Genomic DNA, 22,437 nt, shown 5'->3' with positions numbered 1-22,437 from the left:
GGTCTATGAAAGACTGAAAATTGGCAGGTGAGGAAGGGGCGTTCGTTTTCTGTTGCCCTGTAGAAATCACCAGACTTATGAGATGAGGAATGGACTGGGAAGTAGCTCAGTCACCAGGTCCTCGCTTCACGAGCATGAGCACCTGAGTTGAATCTGAAGAATTCATGTAAAAACACCAGAAGTATGGTGCTCACACTTTAATCTCAAGCTGGGGAGGCAGGAACAGGCAGATTTCTGAGACTCGCTGGCCAGCTAGACTAGCCTAACTGGTGATTTTAAAGATTGGAAATAGCTGTTTTGAGGAAATAGCTGTCTGCTGGGGAGCTTTGGGAGGGACAGCTAGGGAAATGGTTTACTGCTGGCTAAGACCACTTACTGAGTTTGAATACCCAGCGCACGTGTAAAAAGCTGGAACCGCTGGGGTTTGCTGGCTGCCAGCCTCGCTCCAGGTTCAGTGAAAGACCCTGTCTCAAGTGAGTAATGTAGAGACTGACAGCAGGACACCTGATGTCTTCCTCTGTCCTCTGACCACACATGGAGCACACACAACTGCCCACACACATGTGCATATACCATACACATACCCACTCACACACTGACTCACCACCCACACACCAAAATATAATAAAAGAAATCCTGGTTTTTATCATAGCACTTCTGTGTCATTCCAAGCTTGGCCTCACTGAGTCCTCTGCCAAGCCATCAGGTGTCACTGAGATGGTGCTTTCTTCCAAAACTTGGTTTCTTCCCACATGTTCATGTGGTTGTCAGCAGAATTCATTTCTGTCCTTTTTAAATTTACATTTTTATTTATTTATTTTGTGTGTGTGTGTTTGCACATGTGCCAAAGCACACATGGGGAACCAGAGGACAACTTGCAAGAGTTGGCTCTCTCCTTCCACCATTTGGGTCCTGGGGTGGAACCTAGGTTGTCAGGCTTGGTGGTAAGCGCCTTAACCTACTGAACCATCTCGCTGGCCCAGAATTCATTTCTTGAAGCTGTAGCGCTCACAGCAGCATCTCAGGGGCCATCTGGAGTGCAGTCCAGCCTTCAGACCCTATTCTAACCCTTCTTCTGAGAGGTCACGTCCACCAAGGAGAGCTTCATTCATTCACTCAGAATGGTGGGTTGGCCCTTAGCTGCACCTTTAGAGTCCTCTCCTCCTTGTCAGGTACTGTACCCGGTCAGGACGGGAAGCATCCAGCATGTCTTCTGGTCCTGCCCACAATTGAGGGAGGGGATTAACTGGGATGTGGGAAGTGTACACCAGAGGGCAGGAGTCTTAGGGTGTCCTAGAATGTCGCCCGTCATAGTAGGAAGGGTGTCCTTCTAGAAGAGCAGGACTTTTGGACATGGAGACATGATTTTTTGTTTTTGTTCTTGTTGTTTTTTAAAAATATTTTTATTTATTTTGTGTGTATGAATGTATTGCCTACACGTATGTAAGTACACCCATGGCATGCAATACCCACAGAGGTCAGAAGAAGGCGTTGGATCCCCTGGAACCAGAGTTAAGGACAGTTAGCCACTGTGTAGATGCTGGGAAATGAACCCAGGTCCTCTGCAAGAGGAGCCAGTGCTCTTAACCACTGAGTCATGTCTCCAGCCCCTAAGTGATTTTTTTTTTTAAGTTGAATGATAAGGACGGAAGATTGGCTGTCTGTCTTACAGGTATTTGGAACCAGTGTAATTGTGTGCTGAGGGATAAATGGCATGAGGTCTGTGTTTGGGAAGGTGTATGTGACTAAATTCACTGTGGGGTACTTTGCTCCAGTGACACCAAGTGCAAGGAAAGCCATTAGGAGGCTCAGTTCTGAGCTTACACTGAGATGCTTTGAGCTGTTGCTGTCTGAGCCAGTTATTTAGCCTCTCTAGAGTCGGGGAGGTGCCCACACTTGCTGGAGACTTCTCGGTAAGATCAGTACTATGACCCTTTTGCAGCAGTGTGTTGGTACAGTGACAGGCTTTTCAGATGGGCAAGCCCTACTTGTAGTTGTTAGGCTTCAAGAATCAGTAATAATTCCCACAGATACCCAAAAAGATTATACAAAAGTTTATTTAAGAATTTAAAGTAAAAAAAAAAAAGACAATAACCAAATGGCTGCTAGCCGGGCACAGACTTCACAAGCCAAATATGGAGTCTGGCCCCGAAAAAAGCAGGTAGGAGCTTTTACTGGGGCACTCCATAGAAACCCACGCACGCCAAGCATTTTTTTTAAAATAATTGGATGTCCCCATATCCTGTGTACGGGGAAAGTCTTAATTGGATGTCCCCATATCCTGTGTACGGGGAAAGTCTTAATTGGATGTCCCCATATCCTGTATATGGGGAAAGTCTTAATTGGATGTCCCCATATCCTGTGTACGGGAAAAGTCTTGATTGGTAGGGGCTGTCTTCAGGGCATTGGAATATGCTGACTAATATCTTTTAGAGTCAGAAGTTGTTGTTCATACCTTATAAGGCTTTTACATGTACAATAAGCCTGATCTTGTCTGGGCTTGTCTAAAGAAGCTAGCCAAAATGGAGTCAGAGCATTCTGGCTCTTCATTCCCCCCTGGAGTTATGGCAAGGGTTAAATCTTTAAGCCAAGCAAATTACAGAAGCGAAAAGAAGCAGTTAGATGGTGCATTTAGGGCGGTGGAACCATTTCTATATTGTCGTAAGGCTCGGGGTCTCGATTTAAATGAGTATACTGTGAATGCAGTACCATCAGTTGGACTGTCTGTATCCATTCTCTGGTGAATTTTTTAAATGAGTATACTCTGAATGCAGTACCATCAGTTGGACTGTCTGTATCTGTTCTCAGATGAATTTGAGCAAGGCATTAAGAATACAGGGGCCACAAGTGACTGCTAGTAGGAGTAAGAGGAGAGGTCCGACTATCACTGAGATCACAGTTGTTAACCATGGGGACCAGTCACAAAGGGATTCATACCGATTTTGTTGATTTAGTCGTGCGTTTTCTCTTTCCTTAAGTCTTTTATGGACCTCAGCCAAAGACTGTTTTATAACTCCTGAGTGATTAACATAGAAACAGCACTGTTCCCCTAGGGCAACACAGAGTCCTCCTTTTTCTAGAAAAAGTAAATCCAGCCCTCTCCTATTTTGTAAGGCTACCTCAGCTAAAGAGGATAGAGAGTCTTCGAGGTGGTGGATAGATGTTTCTAATGATTGTATGTCTAAGTCTATGGCCTGTCTAAAAAGGTGGTAATTTTCATCCTGGAGGACTAGCGCTGAAGCCCCCAGACCAGTTGCAGTGGTTACCCTGACCCCGAGTAGAGTAGACAAGAAATTGCAGTGGTTCTTGTGGCTCTAAAAGGTCTAGACTCTTCTGAGACTCTGGTTTCCATTTCTATGTCTGTTCTATAATATAGATGGGGAACCAGCTGCACTAGCACACTAAAATCCCTGGTCTGGTTTAAAATGGATGAGTGGGGGCATGTAGTTAAGCCAGAGGTACAGGCCCACCAAGTGGAGTTGGGGGGCACCATATATGGGTTAGGTGCAATAGCCCCTATCTCTTGAACAGAGTTACACATAGATGTTGGTAAGAAGGGGGGACAATTTTATGTGAGGGAGTCACGCATAGCCCTTTTCCATACACTTGGGTGAGAGTAAATCCCCTTCTCCCTGTAGGTGGGGGGATTCTACAGGCAGTGGGGCCAGAAGTGACAACATAATTTCCTGGGAGAGCTAACCCATCATAAAAGGTAGGGCTTGGGTCCATGCAAAACCAGCAATGGATAGTAAGGTTAGGGGAAGTATTATTTAAAGCAATAAAGGTGGCATTTAGGAGATTCATAAGCCCAGGGGATGGCTGCAAGGGCTCTTGGACCCGTTGGACCTCTGGGGGTGTGGATCTAGGTGTGGGCAAAGTAGCAGTTTTATCCAGTCGAACAATTTGGCTAGGAGCTGGCCTCTCGACAGATTTAAAAATAGTTAAGGCTGGTGTTGGTCATCCAATAGGCTGTAACACTGTCTGAGCTGGCCCCATCTGGGTTCCCAAGACTGAACCCACCTGAAGACGGACTGAAAAAAGTATTCTTGGATCAGTCCCTGTGGTGTATAACCTGAGGCCCCAAGTTCGCCCATCAATCCATTTTTGTAGGTTTTTAAGTTCCTTTCCTTTCGGGGTGAAGCTCAAGGAGATAGGGTTGTATCTAGAGGAGGAACAGGGTCCCTCGAATTGCCTTGATCTGGGGTTTCGCCAAAGGGTTAGGCCCGGGACCACAGTTACCTGGATCAAGTCAGTAGTGATGGGGGGCGCCCAATTAATTTTTACAGTAGAAACAGAGCTCCATGAAGCACAGAAATAGCCCCCTGGCCCCCGACAAGTACTCCTTCGGTCACCATTGTCACCTGGGCAAACTTAGAAGTGGTGCTCCTTCATCTTCTTTCAGCCGAGAGGAAACTGGCAAGCATAATTTACAGTGCCTCATGGGGTGTACGATTCCCAAGCTCCTTCAAGCAGGTCGCAGAGGTCGAATGTAATCTTGGGGAACCAGGCACCTGGCAGTCCCAGGTGGGAGGAGATGTTCACTATCTTTCCAGTGGATGTGCTACTAACTACCCAGGTGAGGTTTTGCAGTCCATGGGGGCAGTTAGCTAGGGCAGGCTCCATAAAAAGAAATAAAAAAGCAACAAGGGTTATGGTGTGGCAGAGATTTTTTAGCTTGAGAGGATTGTCTTTTACCCATGTGACCTTCCGTCTCTTGTTGACTTGGTCTGACTAATCCTCTGATGCAGGCTTCAAATGTGAGTGATGTATCCAGGTCCGGACACCGGACACCTTAACCACAGTAGGAGTGGTGAGGATCACGATGTGTGGCCCCTTCCATCAAGGTCCAAGGGGCTCCTTGTGGTGCTGTCTCACCCAAACAAGGTCTCCTGGCTTGAATCCATGCAGTTGGGCTGGTGGCAGTTTGTAGATGTGCCTCAGCAAGGGGAAAACGTTGTCTTGTGCAATCTGTAAGGCCTGTAGGGACTTAAGAAATTGGGATTCAGACAAGTCAATTAGCACATCTGAAGGCAGCTTGGGAAGCAAAGGGGGTGGTCAGCCAAACATGATTTCATAAGGTGTTAGGCCTTGAGTATATGGGGTATTTCTGACCCTGAATAAGGCAAAAGGTAAGAGGCCTGTCCAGTCATTGCCAGTTTCCAGGGTTAATTTGGTCAAGGTCTCTTTAAGGGTCCGATTCATTCTCTCTACTTGCCCTGAGCTCTGGGGGTGGTATGCGCAATGTAGCTTTCAATTAGTCCCCAGTGTTTTAATTAACTCTTGAGATACCTTAGAGATAAAGGCTGGTCCATTGTCTGACACAATCATAGAGGGAAGTCCATACCTTGGTATTAGTTCATTGATGATCTTTTTAACCACCATTGAGGCATTTTCCCCCTTTGTGGGGAAATGCTTCAACCCATCCTGAAAATGTATCTACAAAAACTAGGAGATATTTATAGCCATACCTGCCAGGTTTTTCCTCAGTGAAGTCCACCTTCCAATGGATGCCAGGTGCAGTGACCCTCTCCCTTCTGGCTGGGGGCATGCTTTTCCTCTTGGATTAGTAACCTGGCAGGAGTGACATCTGGAAAGACAGCTCTCAAGCACTTTGGTTAGATTGAAAATGTAGTACGGAGTCAGGAGTTCCCATAACTTTCTCTTTCCTAGGTGAGACCCTTTGTGAAGTTTATATATTAAGTCCTCTGACAGCTTATGCAGCAGAATGAGCCTCCCATCAGAGGTGTATCTCCATCCATTTTTGATCCTGGTATTTTCCAGGGAAGTTAAATCTTGATCGTCCTGAGCTGAGTAGGAGGGCTCTTCTGGCAAGAGGGGTTCAGGCAGAATAACCAGTGAGTTCGAGGCTTTCAGGGCTACTTCTCTGGCTGCTAGGTCTGCTCTTCTGTTTCCCTGTGCCTCCAGTGAATCCCCTTTTTGGTGCCCTGGACAATGGACGATGGCCAGTCTCTTTGGTGACCATATGGCCTCCAGGAGTTTCAAGATCTCTTGTTTATTTTTGATAGTCTTTCCTTCTGCTGTCAGGAGCCCCCTCTCTTTGTATATAGCCCCATGGACATGAGCCATAGCGAAAGCGTAATGGCTAGCAGTGAAAATGTTAACAGTCTGGTCTTTACTTAGCTTTAAGGCCTGAATCAGGGAAATTATTTCAGCCCTCTGGGCAGAGGTCCCAACTGGTAGGGAAGAAGCCAACACTGTCTGCAATGGACTGATGACCGCCGCCCCTGTGTACCTGGTTCCTTCCTTAATGAATCTACTTCCATCCATGAACAGAATTAAGTCCGGGTGGGGCCATAGAACATCCATCAGGTCTTCCCAAGTCCCATGTAAGCTGCAGAGTACCTCCAGGCAGTCGTGCAGGACCTCAAGATCTGGTTCTGGCAGCAAAGTGGCAGGATTGAGAGCGGTGCTGGAGAGGAACTGGGTGCAAGGGGGATTAAGGAGCAAGGCCTGATAATGCGTCAACCGAGAATTTGTCATCCATCAGTCAGGGAGATTTTTAAGGATCCCCTCAATCAAGTGAGGGGTGGTGACCATAAGGGGCTGTCCCAGCATGAGCTTATCTTCATCTTTAACCAATAAGGCATGGCTGCAATAATTGAGGCAGCTCGGCCATCCAGAGGCCATGGGATCAAGCTTTTTCGACAAGTAAGCCACAGGTCTCTTCCAAGGCCTGAGCATTTGGGTCAGGACTCCCTTCGCTATTCCCGCTTGTTCATTGTCAACAAAGAGCTGATAGGGCTTATGGATATCTGACAGAGCCAAGGCCGGTGCCTGCAATAAAGCCTTCTTAGTTTCTTGAAAGGCCCTCTCCTGAGTCTCAGTTCATAGGAAGGATGACTCATTTCCTCGAGTGGCTTCATACAAGGGTTTTGCCAGCTCAGCAGAAGCCTGCCGATCCCAAGAACTCTTGCAACTGCCTGTGGGATCTTGGGCTTGGAATTCCCATAATGGTTTGCTTTCTGGCTGGTGACAGCCACCTCTGCCCATCCCTTAATATGTACCCCAAGTACATTACCTCCGTGACACAGAGCTGAGCCTTCTTGGCAGAGACCTTATACCCCAATTGGTCCAAGGTCAGGAGCAAATCTCTGGTGGCCTGAAGACAAGTGCCCTCATCCTCAGTGGCAATCAACTGGTCATAAACATACTGTAGGAGGCTTACCTCTGAGTGCAAGACCTGATACTCCTGCAAGTCCTAGTGTAGAGCCTCATCAAAGATAGTAGGGGATTTTTTGAACCCTCGTGGCAGTCACATCCAAGTGAGTTGTCCATTAAACTCTTGGTTCTGGTCTTGCCACTCAAAGGCAAAGATGGGTTGACTTTCCCCTGCCAAGATCAGGCTAAAGAAGGAGTCCTTGAAATCTAAAGCAGTATAGACCCTTCTCTCCGGAGAGAATGAGCACAGCAGGGTGTACGGGTTGGGGAGTATAGGTTGGATATCCTCTACCCTCTTGTTAACTTCTCTCAAATCCTGCACTGGGTGGAAATCATTAGTCCCCAGTTTCTTGATGGGTAGGAGAGGAGTGTTCCATGGAGATTGGCATGGAACCAGAATACCAAACTCCCTAAGGTGGTTTATGAGTTTGGTAATTCCTGCCCTGGCTTCAAGAGTCATCGGGTACTGTTTTACTCTTACAGGCTGAGCATTAGTTTTTAAAGTAACCATTATTGGTGGCTGTTGGATGGCCCTCCCTGGGGAATTAGTTTCCACACAAACTCCAGGGATTGCTGCCTGGAGGTCCTTGAAGATAGTGGTTGGTCTCTTTTGAGGGGGTGGGGCGTGCACTCTCCATTCTTCTTCTAGTTGTAAGCATAGGATATAGGCTGCATCCGGTACAGTCACATCAGGAGGTTACCCAATAAGGGATATGGGCACTCTGGGACCACCATAAAGGAGTGTGAAACTGTCTTTTTACCTAAGTTTACTTCCCTTTTGGTAGTCCAAGGGTGCTGAGCGATTCCCGTGGCTCCTTGCACCCAGGTGTGTTTATTGGTCAATTTTCCCATAGGCTCTTTTAAAACTGAATATTGTGCTCCAGTGTCAACTAGGAAGTCAACAGCTTGTCCCTCCACTTATAGGGTCACCCAGGGCTTGTGGTGGAGGTTCACCAAGCCGGGCCCCTTCAGTTTTCTATGTTTGCCAACTCGAGGATCTTGGGCTTGGAAGGAAGCTGGGATCCCATCCTTGAGGACATTCCCTAGCCCAGTGGCCCAGCTGCTTACAATATGCACACTGGTCTCTTTTTAGGTGGGGCCAACCTTCCTGTGGGGGGTCTCGGGGCTCAGGTTCCATTTTTCATAGAGGGCAGGTCCCCCCATTTGGGATTCGTTGCTCTTTCAGCCAACAATATCCTAGCCAGCCTGTTTGTCTTTCTTCAGGGGTTTCTCTGTTGTTAAATACCTTGTTCACCACCACCATCAGCTCAGAAAGGTTTTTGCCCTCGAAACCTTCCAGTCTTTGAAGTTTTCGTTTTATGTCTGGAGCTGCCCGATTTACAAAAGCCATATTGATGGCCATCTGATTCTCTGGGGACTCCAGATTTATGGGAGTATAAGTTCTGAAAGCCTCTAACAGGCGTTCCAGGTACACTCCAGGAGACTCATCCCTTCTCTGCATCACCTGACTGACCTTAGACAAATTGGTGGGGTGCTTAGCAGCTGCCTGGAGACCCCCCCATAAGAATCTTGTGATAGACCTTTAGTTGTTCCCTACCTTTGGGAGTGTTATAGTCCCACCCCTCCATTGGGCGCATGAGAGGAAACGCAGCCGTAATCAAGTCTCCATTCTCTGTTCTGTTAGGCACATGAGAGGGAAAGCAGCCGCAATCAAATCCTCATTCTCTGTCGGTCGCCCATCATTTCCAGGGACCGCATGTCTGCATTTCCAAAGGATGCGGTTCCGTTCCTTGGTGGTGAACAGGATATTTAATAACTGTTGGCAATCATCCCAAGTGGGTTGGTGGGTAAAAAGAATGGTATCCAGGAGGGAAATTAGGGCCTGAGGCTTCTCCATGAAGGAGGGAGTCTGTAACTTCCAATTATACAAGTCACTAGTAGAAAAGGCAAAGTAGGCTACTGGGGCAATTCCATCCTCCCTTGGGGTTCCAATCTCCCTCAGGGGAAGAGCTCACACAAGTCTCCCCTCCCCCTTCAAGCAAGTGTGCATTGGGCTGGGCTAGGCCACGGGAGGTGCTGGCTCAGCCATGGTGGCTGGGGACGGAGACTGGGAAGGACTGGAAAAAGAGGAAGATGCTCATGACCTGCGTTCCCTAGGTCTATCCTGAGCACTCACTGGGGCCCCATAAGGTGGCGGGAGTAAATCTTCCCCTGGCGCCGAGGGAAGGACCTTGGGACCCATGGGTTTTTGGTCTGAACTTTGTTCAGGGGAAGCAAAGTGGCTGGCTCCTTAGACCCCATGACGGGGGCAGCAGTAAGGGGCACAGCCAGTCGGGGGGGGGCAGCAACGAGGTATCCCCAACCTAGGATGTATGGGATCTGGTCAGGGTGCCCCGGTTCCCCGAAGATAACTTCTTGAACCCTGTAGATGAGGGACAGGTTAAAGGACCCTTCAGGTGGCCATTCAACTTCAAAGGAGGGCCATTCGATGGTGCAGAGGGTCTGGAGGCGGGTCGGCTTGACACAGAGTCCAGACATGTTCAAAGCCACTCATTTGTATTCCTGAAAATGACTAAGAACTAGATCAAGGGGAGCTGAAGATGATGAGACTTTCTGGCCCATCGTGGGATAAGCTTCAAGAAAAAAGAATATAAGGAGAGGCATGAGAATGAGAAGTAGGATGGAAAGTTGATAGACAAGGCGGAGCTCCAAGCAGAGGGTGAGGACAGTATGAGATGGCAGTTCCCTAGAGGGAGAAATGAAAATCTCACAGCACGCGGGGTCAGCTGAGAAGGCTGCCCCTGTTCCTTTCCCAAAAAGATTTGGCCAGCCCAGATTCCACGTCAGACTGGGCCAAGACTCTGGGCCGGCCCCGCCTGGATTCCACATCAGACGGGAGCACAACTCCTCAACAGAAGAGGAGTCAGGGCGTCCCCCATTTTCCTCCAGCTCTGGGATCAATAGTGTGTCCACCTGATCTCTGTTGAGCCCCAGGATGTCCGGACTACCAAAAAGCAAGACAGAGAGAGAGAGAGAGAGAGAGAGAGAGAGAGAGAGAGAGAGAGAGAGAGAGAGAGAGAGAGAGAGAGAGAGAGAGGGAGAGAGACAAAGGCAGGCAGAACTTACCAAGGCCAGCTCCGGTGGCACTTCCATGGGTCTCTATTCTTGAATCCCAGATGAGCCTCCACAATGTTAGGGTTCGAGAATCGAGAATAATTCCCACAGATACCCAAAAAGATTATAGAAAAGTTTATTTAAGAATTTAAAGTTTAAAAAAAAGACAATAACCAAATGGCAGCTAGCCAGGCACAGACTTCACAAGCCAAATATGGAGTCTGGCCCCAAACAATAGCAGGTAGGAGCTTTTACTGGGGCACTCCATAGAAACCCATGCATGCCAAGCATTTTTTAAAATAATTGGATGTCCCCATATCCTGTGTACGGGAAAGGTCTTGATTGGTAGGGGCTGTCTTCAGGGCATTGGAATGTGCTAATATCTTTTAGAGTCAGAAGTTTTTGTTCATACCTTATAAGGCTTTTACATGTACAATAAGCCTGAGCTTGTCTGGGCTTGTCTAAAGAAGCTAGCCAAAATGGAGTCAGAGCATTCTGGCTCTTCAGTATTTCTGTGGTAGAAATATTCCCACAGTGGCCACTTACAGCCTACCAGCATGATGTGCCTGAGTGTGGACCTGGGAAGATCTTCACAGTAGCACAATGATCCCACATGATAGACATGGCTTCAAGAATAGAATGTAGCCAGGGAAAGATGAGCTTTGAATATGTATTACCCTTGTCTATAAGTTTTTATTTCTGGATTTTCATAATCAACTTTTTAATAATAATTTGCTTTAAAAATATCTTGTGGGCTGGGGAGATAGCTCAGTGAATAAAGCACTTGAATGAGGACCACAGTTCAGAACCCCAGAACCCATAGGCAGGCAGGCACAGCAGCCACTGTAATCCCAGCACTGAGAGGGCACAGACAGGAGAGCCCCAAGGCACGCTGCCCAGCTAGACTAGTCAAATCAGCAAGCTCCAGGTTCAGGGAGAGGCCCTGCCTTGGTACAGCAAAGACCAATCCAGGAAGATTCCTGTTGTCAGGAGTAGCCTTCTTATACAGGTATCCCTGCACACACTCCCCACACATACACACACCTAAAAAGAAGGAAAGAAAAAGACAGCTTGCTACATTTCTTAAAATTTAACACATGCAGGGCAGTCTTTGGCTCTGCTCTGTGTTGGATGAGCATGTTTCCTCCACTGTTGGAGGAGTTTCCTAAGTGTGAGGAAACTGTTTCTGTGACCATACCCTCTTGGTAGAGTGTCTGGTATGTTCCAAGTACTCAGTACATATTTACTGAAGTAATGTGTTTGTATTTAAAATCTGTCATTTGTTTGTTTTCAAAGTGCCTAGTAAAGTGGTCTGCTGGGAACTATTCAGATAAATGGAGACCCATACCTAGCTGTGAAACCGTCAGGACAACACTGTGTCTTTCCTCGAGATACTGTCCCAAGAGGAATGCTCTTTCTCCGTGTACAAGCAGCAGATGGAAATAACACATCTTTTTGGTCTGAAGAAAAAAAAACAAAGTTCAAAAACTAGAGAAGCCAAGGTTGGGGCACAGTGTCCAGCTGTAATCCAGCTTGGCCCAGAACATACCATGTAGCCCAGGGGCCCAGTGTCTAGCTCTGTAACCCAGCTTGGCCCAGAACACACCATGTAGCCCAGGCTGGTTTCAAACTTGGGGCAGTCTTCCTGCCTCCGAGGCCTCTTGAGTGATGAGATTATAGGTGTGATCCATGCCTAGCTTAGACCATGTTTTTACATGAAATGAGAATTCCCCAATTTCATGTAAATTGTTAAAAATGCATGCAAAATAAAGGAATGAAAAAATTATAAAAATAATTTTAAGACGTCTAATTACACATCAAGTCTCTGTACTTTTCCAGCTACTATCCTTCACTGGTTGTTGCCAAGACAACCACTAATTATTCACCACTTGGACACCCATTAATGATTCACCACATTTATGTCAGTTGTCTAGATGAGTCCATGAACAACTTTCAGGAACATTTACAAATTTATTTTTGAAGAAAACACTTCAAATCCTGAGGTATAATGACTACATAGTGTTACTTTGTAACTTAGCATTACCAGTGTGATTTGGGTAAAGAAAGATTGAATTTTATTTGGGGGAGGGTCTTTTAAATTCTTAAGATTGTGATTATTTGCTGTATTTCAACTATTAGTCTGATATTTGCAGACTATCAGCATTTTCCATGTTTCACAGGTGTGGGCTACCTGCATCTGGACCCCAGTTTCCTTCTTTTTAAACCTTTTTTAAGAATTACATTTATTTATTATGTGCCACAGGGTGGGTGAGAAGGTCAGAGGACAAGTTGTGGGCATTGGTTCTCTCCTTCCAGAATGTGGGTCCCAGTAATTTAACTCAGTTCATCAGGGTTAGCAGGAGGTGCCTTACCTGCTGAGCCATCTTGCTGGCTCTCCACTTTGCCTTTGAAATGCATTGTCAGTTTGACACAGCCTAGAGTCCTCTAAGAGAAATCTATCCATTAAGGAATTGCCTAGATAAGATTGGCCTGTGGACAGATCTCTAGGGGATTGTCTTGATTGTTAATCAATGTAAGAGGGCCTACGCCTCTGTAAATGGACAGATGGTCCTGGGCTTTATAGAAAAGATAGCTAAGGGGCTGGAGAGATGGCTCTGCAGTTAAGAGCACTAGCTGCTCTTGCAGAAGACCTGAGTTTGAGTCCCAGCACTTACATGGCAGCTAACAACTGTCCATAACTCCAGTTCTAGGAGATCCTAATGCTCTCTTCTGACCTCCCCAGGCATTGGATGACACAGGTGCACTTACATAGTGTGCTAGATAGCTTTAGTGTCAACTTGACACATCTGAAGGAGACTTAATTGGGAAATTGCCTCCATTGGACTGGCCTGTGGGCATTTCTGTGGGGCATCTTCTTGATTATTGAGTGATGTGGGAGGGCCCAGCCCACTGTGGGTGGTGCCACCCCTGGGCAGGTGGACCTGTGTTGCATAAGAAAGCAGGTTGAGCAGGGGTCAGGGGAGCCAGCCAGTAAGCAGCGTTCCTCCAGGACCCGTGCTTCAGCTCCTGCCTCCAGGTTCCTGCCCTGACTTCCTATCTTGGGCTCCCTTATGAACTGTGACCCGGGAGACGTAAGATAAATAAACCCTTTCCTCCTCAAGTTGGTCCTGGTCAGAGTGTTTGTCACAGCAATGGAGAAACAAAGTAGGACACACACATGCAGACATTACCCTCATACACATAAAATTAAAAAAAAATTTTTTTGAAAAAAGAAAGCTAAGCAAGGGCCTGAGAACAAGCCAGCAGGCAGCCTTCCTCCATGGTTCTTCTTCTTTGTTCTTAGGAGACAAAGAATCTTAGATAACACGATGAATTTTCTGGCCTACAGGAAGAAAGAAAGCCTCCATAATTCACCTTTATCCATGGTGGAAGAGGAATTAGGAAACAAATACTAAAAAAGACTCTTTAGGAGCTAGTAAGGAAAAAGGGTTGAAAATACTGGTCCATTTGCTGTAATTCGATACCCGTGGACAGAGCTAATCTACTACACCAGATACTCCACATGAATCCTTATGGGATTACAGTTGGAATCAGCCATTCAAACTCTTGTGTGGTTGATAAAGTGAATTCTGCCTTTGTTTTCTGTTGGAAATTTAAAGCAAATCTCAAAGGGTTGGCTGCTTCCCCTTTAGCTGTCTGGTTATACTAACTGTAGTGTAGTTTAGCCCATTGAGAAGGATCAGCAGTCCCCAGATCAGACAAACCTGAATTATGTCCCATGCTGACAAGCTGTGACTCACCTTGGGCCACCTGCTTCACTTTATATTTTGTTGATTCTTCTCTGGGGTGGTGGTGATCCTAGCAACTCAATTTGTCAGAAACTGTTTATAAGATTTGAAAGGAGAAGCCGGTCATGGTGGCGTACACCTTTAATCCCATCACGTGGGAGGCAGAAGCAGGTGGATCTCTGAGATTGAAGCCAGCCTGGTCTACACAGTGAGTTCCAGGACTGCTGGAGCTACAGGGAGACCCTGTCCCAAAAAAAAAAAAAAAAGAAAAAAGATTTGAAATGAGGATGCGTATGCAGATATCTAGACAGAGCTGGATAAAAAGAAGATTCAGTAATTTTAGTTTCTACCCTGTCCTGTGCTAGTCACCTGAGTAGTTTTTTTTAAATATTTGTGCATGTATGTAAGTGCACCCATGTCGTGCAATACCCATGGAGATCAGAAGACAGTGTTGGATTTCCGTGGAACTGGAGTTACGGGCAGTTTTTAGCTGCCATATGGGTGCTGGAAATTGAACTCAGGTCCTCTGCAGGAGCAACCAGTGCTCTTAACCACTGAGCCATCTCTCCAGCCCAAGTAGTTATTTTTTAGTATCTTATTATTTTCATTTTATGTGTATGAGTTTATTATCTAAATGTATGTGAGTGCAGCTATGCGTGCAGCTGCCCTCAGAGGTCAGAGGTAGGCATGTCTGATCTCCTGGAACTGGAGTTAGGATGGTTGTTAGCCGTCATGTGGGTGCTAGGAACCAAACCCAGGTTCCTCTGCAAGAGCAGCCAGTGCTTTTAACTGCTGAGCCATCTTTCCAGCCCCCTGAATAGTTATTATAATAGCAACTTCTTATCGAGTGTTCGATATTGCATCCAGTATTATGCTAAGTTCTTTTCATGAACTGTCTGTTCCACTCATTCTTCAGTACAGCCTTCAGGAGGCAGAGATAGGCAGATCTCTGTAAGATTGAGGTCAGTCTGGTCTACATAATGAGTTCCAGGCCAGCTAGGACTATAAAGAGACCCTGTCTCAAAAAACAAAGAAAAAAAAAAAAAGAAGAAAGAAAGGAGGGTTAATGAGACAGGAAGGGTTAAATGAGGTGGAAATGGGGGGCAGAGCAGAGGAGGGCAGAAGGGGAGAGAGAACTCACACTAAAGGTCTTTTCAATAACTCATGGAAAATGTACTACTATAGAAGCTTCATAACATATATACATAAGAGTTTAAATGTAGTTAAAGGGTTCAGTGGCCCTACCAGATACCACAGGCTAGCAAATAAAAGTCCCAAAGCTAGAAATGGATTCCTTCTTTTGAAGTTGTTGTTGGGGGGAGTGTCAGGAGCCGCTAATCATTCAGCTGTGTCAGGCTTGTTTACTGAGTGTGTGTTATGCACACCAGTATCTAATCTGCCTTATTAGGAGGAATATGTTTATATGGAGAGCCTCACAACACCTGCAATAGTGGAAGCCTTTGATCTGACCGCTCCCTGACCCTCAGATACAGGTGGGGAAAAACAGCAGTTGTAACTAATTGAGTTCTTCTGTATAAAAAGGCAGAACTGAAATAAATCGGAGCTGCAGTATTCACTGTGAGCCCTCCCAAGAAGCATCTTTTCTGTCTCCTTTCTTTCAATCCTCACTCCCCCTTTCAGGTACTGTCCGTTTTGGCCAGCTGGCACCGGCAGGGGAGGGGGTTTTTATAGACCCTCAAACAATACTGGCTATTGTTGCTGTTGACTGCCCTCCAAAACTTGACAGTAAGACCCTTATTGCTGAAGACACTACATATGTGAGTCGTAGAACAAACAAGGAGAAATAAAGCTGGTATGGACCTCAAAGCTTCATCTCTACTAGCCAGCTTTTATAGTACTAGAAGGCGCTATGCATGCTACTGGAAAAGAAAAGCAATCATCAGCCTTACCCAGCTGTGAACACTGTAGGCTACAATAATGGCAGGCCTGGCAAGATGTGCCCACTAGTTCAATAATGGCAGGAATGTTATGGGAGTAACCAACCACATTTAAGGCCCACTTCACAAGATGGAGCCCATACCTACCACTGTTATCAGGGCCAAGAACCTGTGACTAGACAGGTCACAGCCCATAAGGAAGAACCTACTACTGTTATTCTGCGAAATAGACATAGTATTAAATGGACTCCTAATGAGATTTTTGTACTCATGTATTAACACATCAACCCTCAGCAGAAGCTTCTTTCTGCAGTAGACGGTGATTAACACAGAAACCCACAACTGGTCAGTGTGCAGAGAATAAGAGACTGAAGAATGCTCAGTTCTAAATAGGACATATGTATCACACCCTGACCTCCCAAGGCTCAGGGAACATTGTGGAAGAGTAGACAGAAAGATTACAAGAGCCAGCTGTGGAAACCTTGTTGTCTGGACACCACAGGGCACTTGCATATACGAACTCACAGTGCTTGTTACAGCATGCAGAAGACCAGTACAAGCCCAAGACAGACAAAAATCCAGCTTGGATCGGGGGTGAGAAGGCCCATCTCAGCTGAGGATCTACTGGCAATTGGTAGCTGCTGGAAAAAGAGTCAGCTTTCTTTAGGGGTGTGACATCTGGTAGGTTGACCGGACTCCAAGGGATGGACCCACACCCAAGAGCATTTAGGGAACACAAACTAGACCAAACAGGCCTAAAGAAAATAAATACTAGTGGACATGTAATGGGGATAGTGGTGGGGAGGGGCCTGAATATGATCAAAATTTGATACATTGTATGAAATTCTCAAAGAATCAATAACAATATTAAAAATAATAATGTTTTCAGCTACTGAATGTTGAAATGGTTTGGTTACACAGCGTTATTATAGCAATAATTGACCAATGCAGATATGATCAATAGTTGTCCTCATTTTACAGATCAGGAAATAAGGCACCAAGATTTTAATAACTTACACAATGCCACACCACTTAAGTGATAATTTAATATAGGTAGGTTGAGGTCAAAACACCTACTCTTAACCATTCTCATCATTAACCAGAGGTAATGCAATGGCAGTTAAAATAAACAAGTATGTATTCATAACATTAATGGAACTGCCTAAGGAACGCATCATATGCTTTGGGGAAGCCACATTTTTAACTTTTTGATTTGGCTATAATGGGTTATTTAAAACAAATTTGTATTTCTTAGTCATGTACCAATTAAGTGTTTGGACACAATCAATCTTGAATATCAAAAAGAATTCCGAAAATAGAAATTATCTCAGGGCTGGAGAGATGGCTCAGAGGTTAAGAGCACTGACTACTCTTGCAGAGGACCCGGGTTCAGTTCCCAGCACCCACATGGCAGCTACGAACCATCCTTGACTCCAGTTCCAAGGGAATCCGACGCCCTCTTCTGACCTCCACAGCACTGCACAACATGGGTGTACTCACATACATGCAGGAAATACACTCATACACATAAAAATAATAAAATATTTTTAAAAAAAAAAAAGAAATTATCTGATTTTATGAGATGACTAGCCTTCAAACCTCAAAACCAATATAAGTAGCAATTGATACAGACATTCCTTTTAGCCACATTGTACTAGTCAGATGTTTTTGTGGCTGTGACTGAAATTCTTGTGAGAACAAGGTGAGCATTGATTTGGGCTCAGTTTCAGATATGAGTCCATCATGCAGGGACAGTGTGGCAGATCACCTCTGTGGCTCTCCAAGACACCCCAATATCTCTGTATCAGGAAGACACCTGGTGTTGATGTTTGGCATCCATGTGCATGTGCGTGCATACTGTGTGTGTGTGTGCAAAAACATAATTACAAGAGTTAATGTTACAAACATCACATAGCCGAAAAGTAAGTTCCATTATATTTCTAAGGAGGTCAGGGAGGTGTCTCTGGCCTTTGGGGGTACAGACCTTTCTAGTAATTTTCATTTCTCATCCAACTCTGATCACACATTGTGTTCTATGAGCTCCTGGAGGTCAGAGATGTGTCTATGCACTTCTGTGTGCTCGGGAGAATTAGTGCCTGGCATGTTCTTAGTAGTTCTCATTAAAGGAGCTGTTGAAAATTGATTCATTTTTTTCTTATGAGCTGTTCCCTCAGATAAATGCCCAAAACTAGAATCGATCTTTCAAAAAGCAGAAATATGTTTGACATCTGATTCCAACAGTACTGTGTTTGTGTAACCTCTATCTTGACTATTGATTGTGCTGATTAAGGACAGAGAGCCTCTTACCTGTTTCCTTTCCTCCTTGAACCCCATATTTATTGACCTCTTGCTAAGGAATCAATACATGGGCCAGGCATGGTGGCTCATGCCTTTAATCCCAGCACTTGGGAGGCAGAGGCAACCAGATTTCTGTGAGTTCAAGGCCACCCTGGTCTACATAGCAAGTTGCAGGCCAGCCAGGGCTATATAGTGAGACCCTACCTCAAAAAATATCAATATATTTAGATGGGTATGTGACCTCCAAACTCCTCACTCCATGATCTGTAGGCTCAGAAAGCACTTCTGAACTCAGACCAGAAACCTAGGTGTCAGACTCTTCTTTGCCCTGTCCAGCCCTTCCCTAAGTCTTGCTTAGGCCACCCTAGTCTAAACCACCATCTCCCCCACCCAAACTGCCATGTACTGACCTACAACCTGGCAGCTCCGCCTCCTCTTTGCCCTTCTCCAAGTGATCCTCCTCCCAGGATAGAGAGATCCTCAGAGGATGACACCCTGAGTGCCACAGGGGGCTCCTCTTCAGCCCTTAGGTCACCCCCAAAGCCTTCCCATGCATCCTCCTGGCATAGCATGTTCTCCTGACCTTACCAGCAATCCTCCTGGCTAAATCCTTAGCCTACACATCTGTTCTTCAAAGAAGCCTTCCCTGATCCTTGTGGTAGCCGATCAGATCAAGCCCCTCTGCCGTCAGCTACATAGCACTTCCTTCTTTCACGTCACTCTAGAAACTCTGGCTTAATGTTCTTCCCGCTACTAGTCTGCTGAGCCAGGCAAGAACTAGGACAGACTTATTCGTTTCATGGTCCCAGTGTCCAGCATAGTGTCTGGAACAAGGTGTTTTCATCTTCTGTTGCTGTGATACAACACCATGACCAGGCAACTTACAGATGAAAGAGTTTATCTGAGCCTATGGTTGCAGAGAGCTAAGAGTCCCTCATGAGGGGATGCTGGGGGGCAGGGGGAAGGTGGGGGGGAAGGGAGGGGAGAGTGGCAGGAGAGTCAGCAGGATCAGAAAACAGAAAGCTGAGCACTCATCATCAAGCATGCACGGGAAGCAGGGCTGGCAAGCAGGAAGTAGGGCAAGGCTGTGACTCTCAAGGCCCTTCCTCAGTGACCTGCTTCCTCCAGCAAGGCCACACCCCCTAAAGGTTCCATGACCCTCCCCATACAGCACAACCAACTGACCAAGCATTCAGATACTTGAGCCTGTAGGGGAAAACTCATTCAAAAGACCACGGTGTCCAATGCATGTTTTTCACTGTATGGATGAATCCCGTGTCTTCAATTGTTCCATGCATCCACTACAATAAATGGCTTGGATCCTGGAAGGAGAGAAATAGAAAATTCCAAAACAAAGCCATGTGGAGTAGTTTACAGTGGACCTGGGGGACTGTACCCAAAGTGTGTGGCCTCCAGGCTTCATGTGGGCACTCGCTAGAGAGAACCTTCTCTGAGGCAGGCACTGGAGCACCAGATTTCATGCAGAGCATTTACTCCTCCCTCCATCCTCAGCCCCCTTGATGTTTGAACAATGAGCCCTTGACTCAAGCTACAATGATGGAGCTTTGCAAGGGCCCAAAAAGGTTCTGCCCAACCTTTTCCAAGGCTATCTGCCCAACCCCACACAGTCTTAATCAATGCTAGCACCCACACACACACACATACATGCAGTAGCATTACCCACCTCCTTGTGATTCAATCATGGGTGGCTTCTTAAAGAAGTGGGTCCTAGGAGCTGAAGAGATGGCTCAGAGGTTGAGAACACTGGCTGCTCTTGCAGAGGACCTGGGTTCAGTGTTATAGTCTGATAACTGCCAAGAATTCAGCCATGCAGTTGAAGTTGAGGTAGGAAGGATTTTTATTAACAGCCAGGCTGTCCCCTGCACTCTGGGAACAAGTACAGAGAGCAGCCCCAAAGTCTGCAAGGACTTTTTATACATACTCAGATATTTCTCAGAAGTGGGAATACAAGGGGCCAATCATCATGGTTCAAACTCAAGCACATATTTGAGTAAGTCAGGAAAAGTTTAAAATTACTATCAACACCCCCCACCCAGAGCAAGCAAGCAAGCATGGACGGAAGCAGATACGGCATTAGGCAGCACCTTATCTCGTCTTGCCAGACATGTGGCAGCTTCTAAGAATTCCAGGTCCCTATAGGGTGTAAGCAATTTCGTGAAAACAGGAAAATAACTAAGCCAGGTCACGTAGGATAGTAAGATGGATGTCTTTTAGTCAGGGGCCTGCTACATTCAGTTCCCATGTGGTGGCTAACAGCTGTCCTTAACTCCAGTTCCAGGGGATTTGACACTTTCTTCTGACCTCCACAGGCATCATACACATGGGTACATTTACATACATATGGACGAAACACTCATACACATAAAATAAAAATGAGTAAATGTTTAAAAATTTAAGTGGGACTTAGTGAAAGATCCTTAGGTTATTGGGGACCTTCCCTTGAACGGGATGGCAGGATCCCCATCCTCACCTGACTCTTCTTTTACTCCATGGCCAGGAAGTGAGTAGTTTGATCCACCATGCACTCCTGCTATGCCAAGCTATTTCACCAAAAGCAATGGGACCAAGCAATCACGGATGACCTTTAAACAATGATCCAAAATAAACCTTCCCTCCTTCAAGGTTGATTATCTCAGGTGTTGTAGTGATGGAAAGCTACATATTTGTACTCATCTTTTTTTCTGCTGGTAATTAGCTTAAAACAACATAAATTTGTGTTAAAGATTTATGAATTCTGAATTTCAGAAGTCCAAAGTAGTGTCACTGGGCTAAAATCAAAGAGTCAGTGGGGCTGTGTTTCTGTCTGGAAATCCCATTTTATCATTATAAAATGTCATTCCTAGCCGGGCATGGTGGCACACGCCTGTAGTGCCAGCACTGGGAAGGCAGACCAGGCTGGTCCTGATCTCACAGAGATCCGCCTGCCTCTGCCTCTGGAGTGCTGGGATTAAAGGCCTGTACCAACACACCTGGTTAAGATCTCTTGCTCCTCCTCCTCCTCCTCCTCCTCCTCTTCCTCCTCCTCTTCTTCCTCCCTTCCCCCTCCTTCCTCCTTCTCCTCCTTCTCTTCTTCCCCCCTTCTCCCTTACTCCCTCCCCCCCCTTCTTTTTCTTCTTCCTGATGCCACAGGAAGGCACCAGTTCCCCAGGAACTGGAGTTACAGATGGGCGTTAGCTACCATGTGGGTGCTGGGAACTGAATCCTGGTCCTCCACAAGAGTAGCAACTACTCTTGACCACTAAGCCATCTCTCCAGCCCCTAAAATGTCATTCTTAACAAAACAGGTCGGAAAGATAGCTCAGCAATTAAGAACACTTTCTGCTCTTCAGAGGACCAGAGTTTGATTCCCAGCACCCACGTCAGTTGGCTCACCATTACCTGTAATTCTAGGTCCAGAGGAATCCAGCTCCCTCTTCTGGCCTCTGTGACCACCTGCACTCACTTGCACATGCAGATATACAGACACACACATATACACATACATAAAAATAAATATTTCTTGCCGGGCATGGTGGCACATGCCTTTAATCCCAGCACTCGGGAGGCAGAGGCAGGCAGATCTCTGTGAGTTCAAGGTCAGCCTGGTCTACATAGTGAGTTCCAGGACAGCTGGAGCTACAGGGAGACCCTGTCTCAAAAAGACCAAAAACATAATAATAATAATAATAAATATTTCTTAAAAACAAAACTTTAATAAAGGTAAAAAATCTCATCATTTGTATTTAGATATAACATTTGTCTCTGATATTTGGCTCTGATGTTAGTTTAGCAACTATACCTGTCTTTTGGTCATTATTTGCACTGTATATTCTCACATTCTCTAAGGCTGGCTGTGCTGGATAGCTTCAGTTGTCAACTTGACACACCTGGGTAGACAGACCATCAACTGAGAAATTTCCTCCATTGGACTGACCTATGGCCTTGTCTATGGGGCATTTTCTTGATTGTTGAGTGATGTGGGAGGGCCCAGATCACTGTGGGTGGTGCCACCCCTGGGAGGGTGGTCCTGTGTTATATAAGAAAGCAGGCTGACCAAGGTCAAGGGAGAAAGCCAGTAAGCAGTGTGTATTAGTCACTTTTCTGTTGTTGTGATAGAAACACTGACCAAAGCAATTTATAGAAGGAGGAGTTTATTTGAGCTTACAGTTCCAGGGAAATTACAGTCCATCATGGCAGGGAGGCATGGTGGCTAGAGGTGGCTAGAGCAGGAGCAGCAG

At 46.0% G+C, this 22,437-nt stretch overlaps 1 protein-coding gene across 2 annotated transcripts in view; it reads left to right on the top strand.

The window, feature by feature from the left end:
* The window catches only part of LOC103736455 (interferon alpha/beta receptor 1-like), a 31,930-nt gene that overhangs the window by 7,282 nt on the left and 2,211 nt on the right, over positions 1–22,437 (top strand). The window contains exon 5 of one of the 2 annotated variants that reach the window (XM_029564894.1): positions 11,551–12,044. The exons of the other annotated variant lie outside the window; for it this stretch is intronic. Within the exon in view, the coding sequence (XP_029420754.1) occupies positions 11,551–11,557 (7 nt within the window). The 3' untranslated portion in view covers positions 11,558–12,044. Of the gene's footprint in view, positions 1–11,550; positions 12,045–22,437 lie in introns of those variants that run through there. 2 annotated transcript variants of the gene reach the window in all.

This window comes from Nannospalax galili, unplaced genomic scaffold (genome assembly GCF_000622305.1).
Source record: "Nannospalax galili isolate Female #2095 unplaced genomic scaffold, S.galili_v1.0 scaffold136, whole genome shotgun sequence".
Lineage (NCBI taxonomy): Eukaryota > Metazoa > Chordata > Mammalia > Rodentia > Spalacidae > Nannospalax > Nannospalax galili.
Note: the sequence above shows the minus strand (reverse complement) of the source record. Positions and strands in the feature narration are given on the sequence as shown.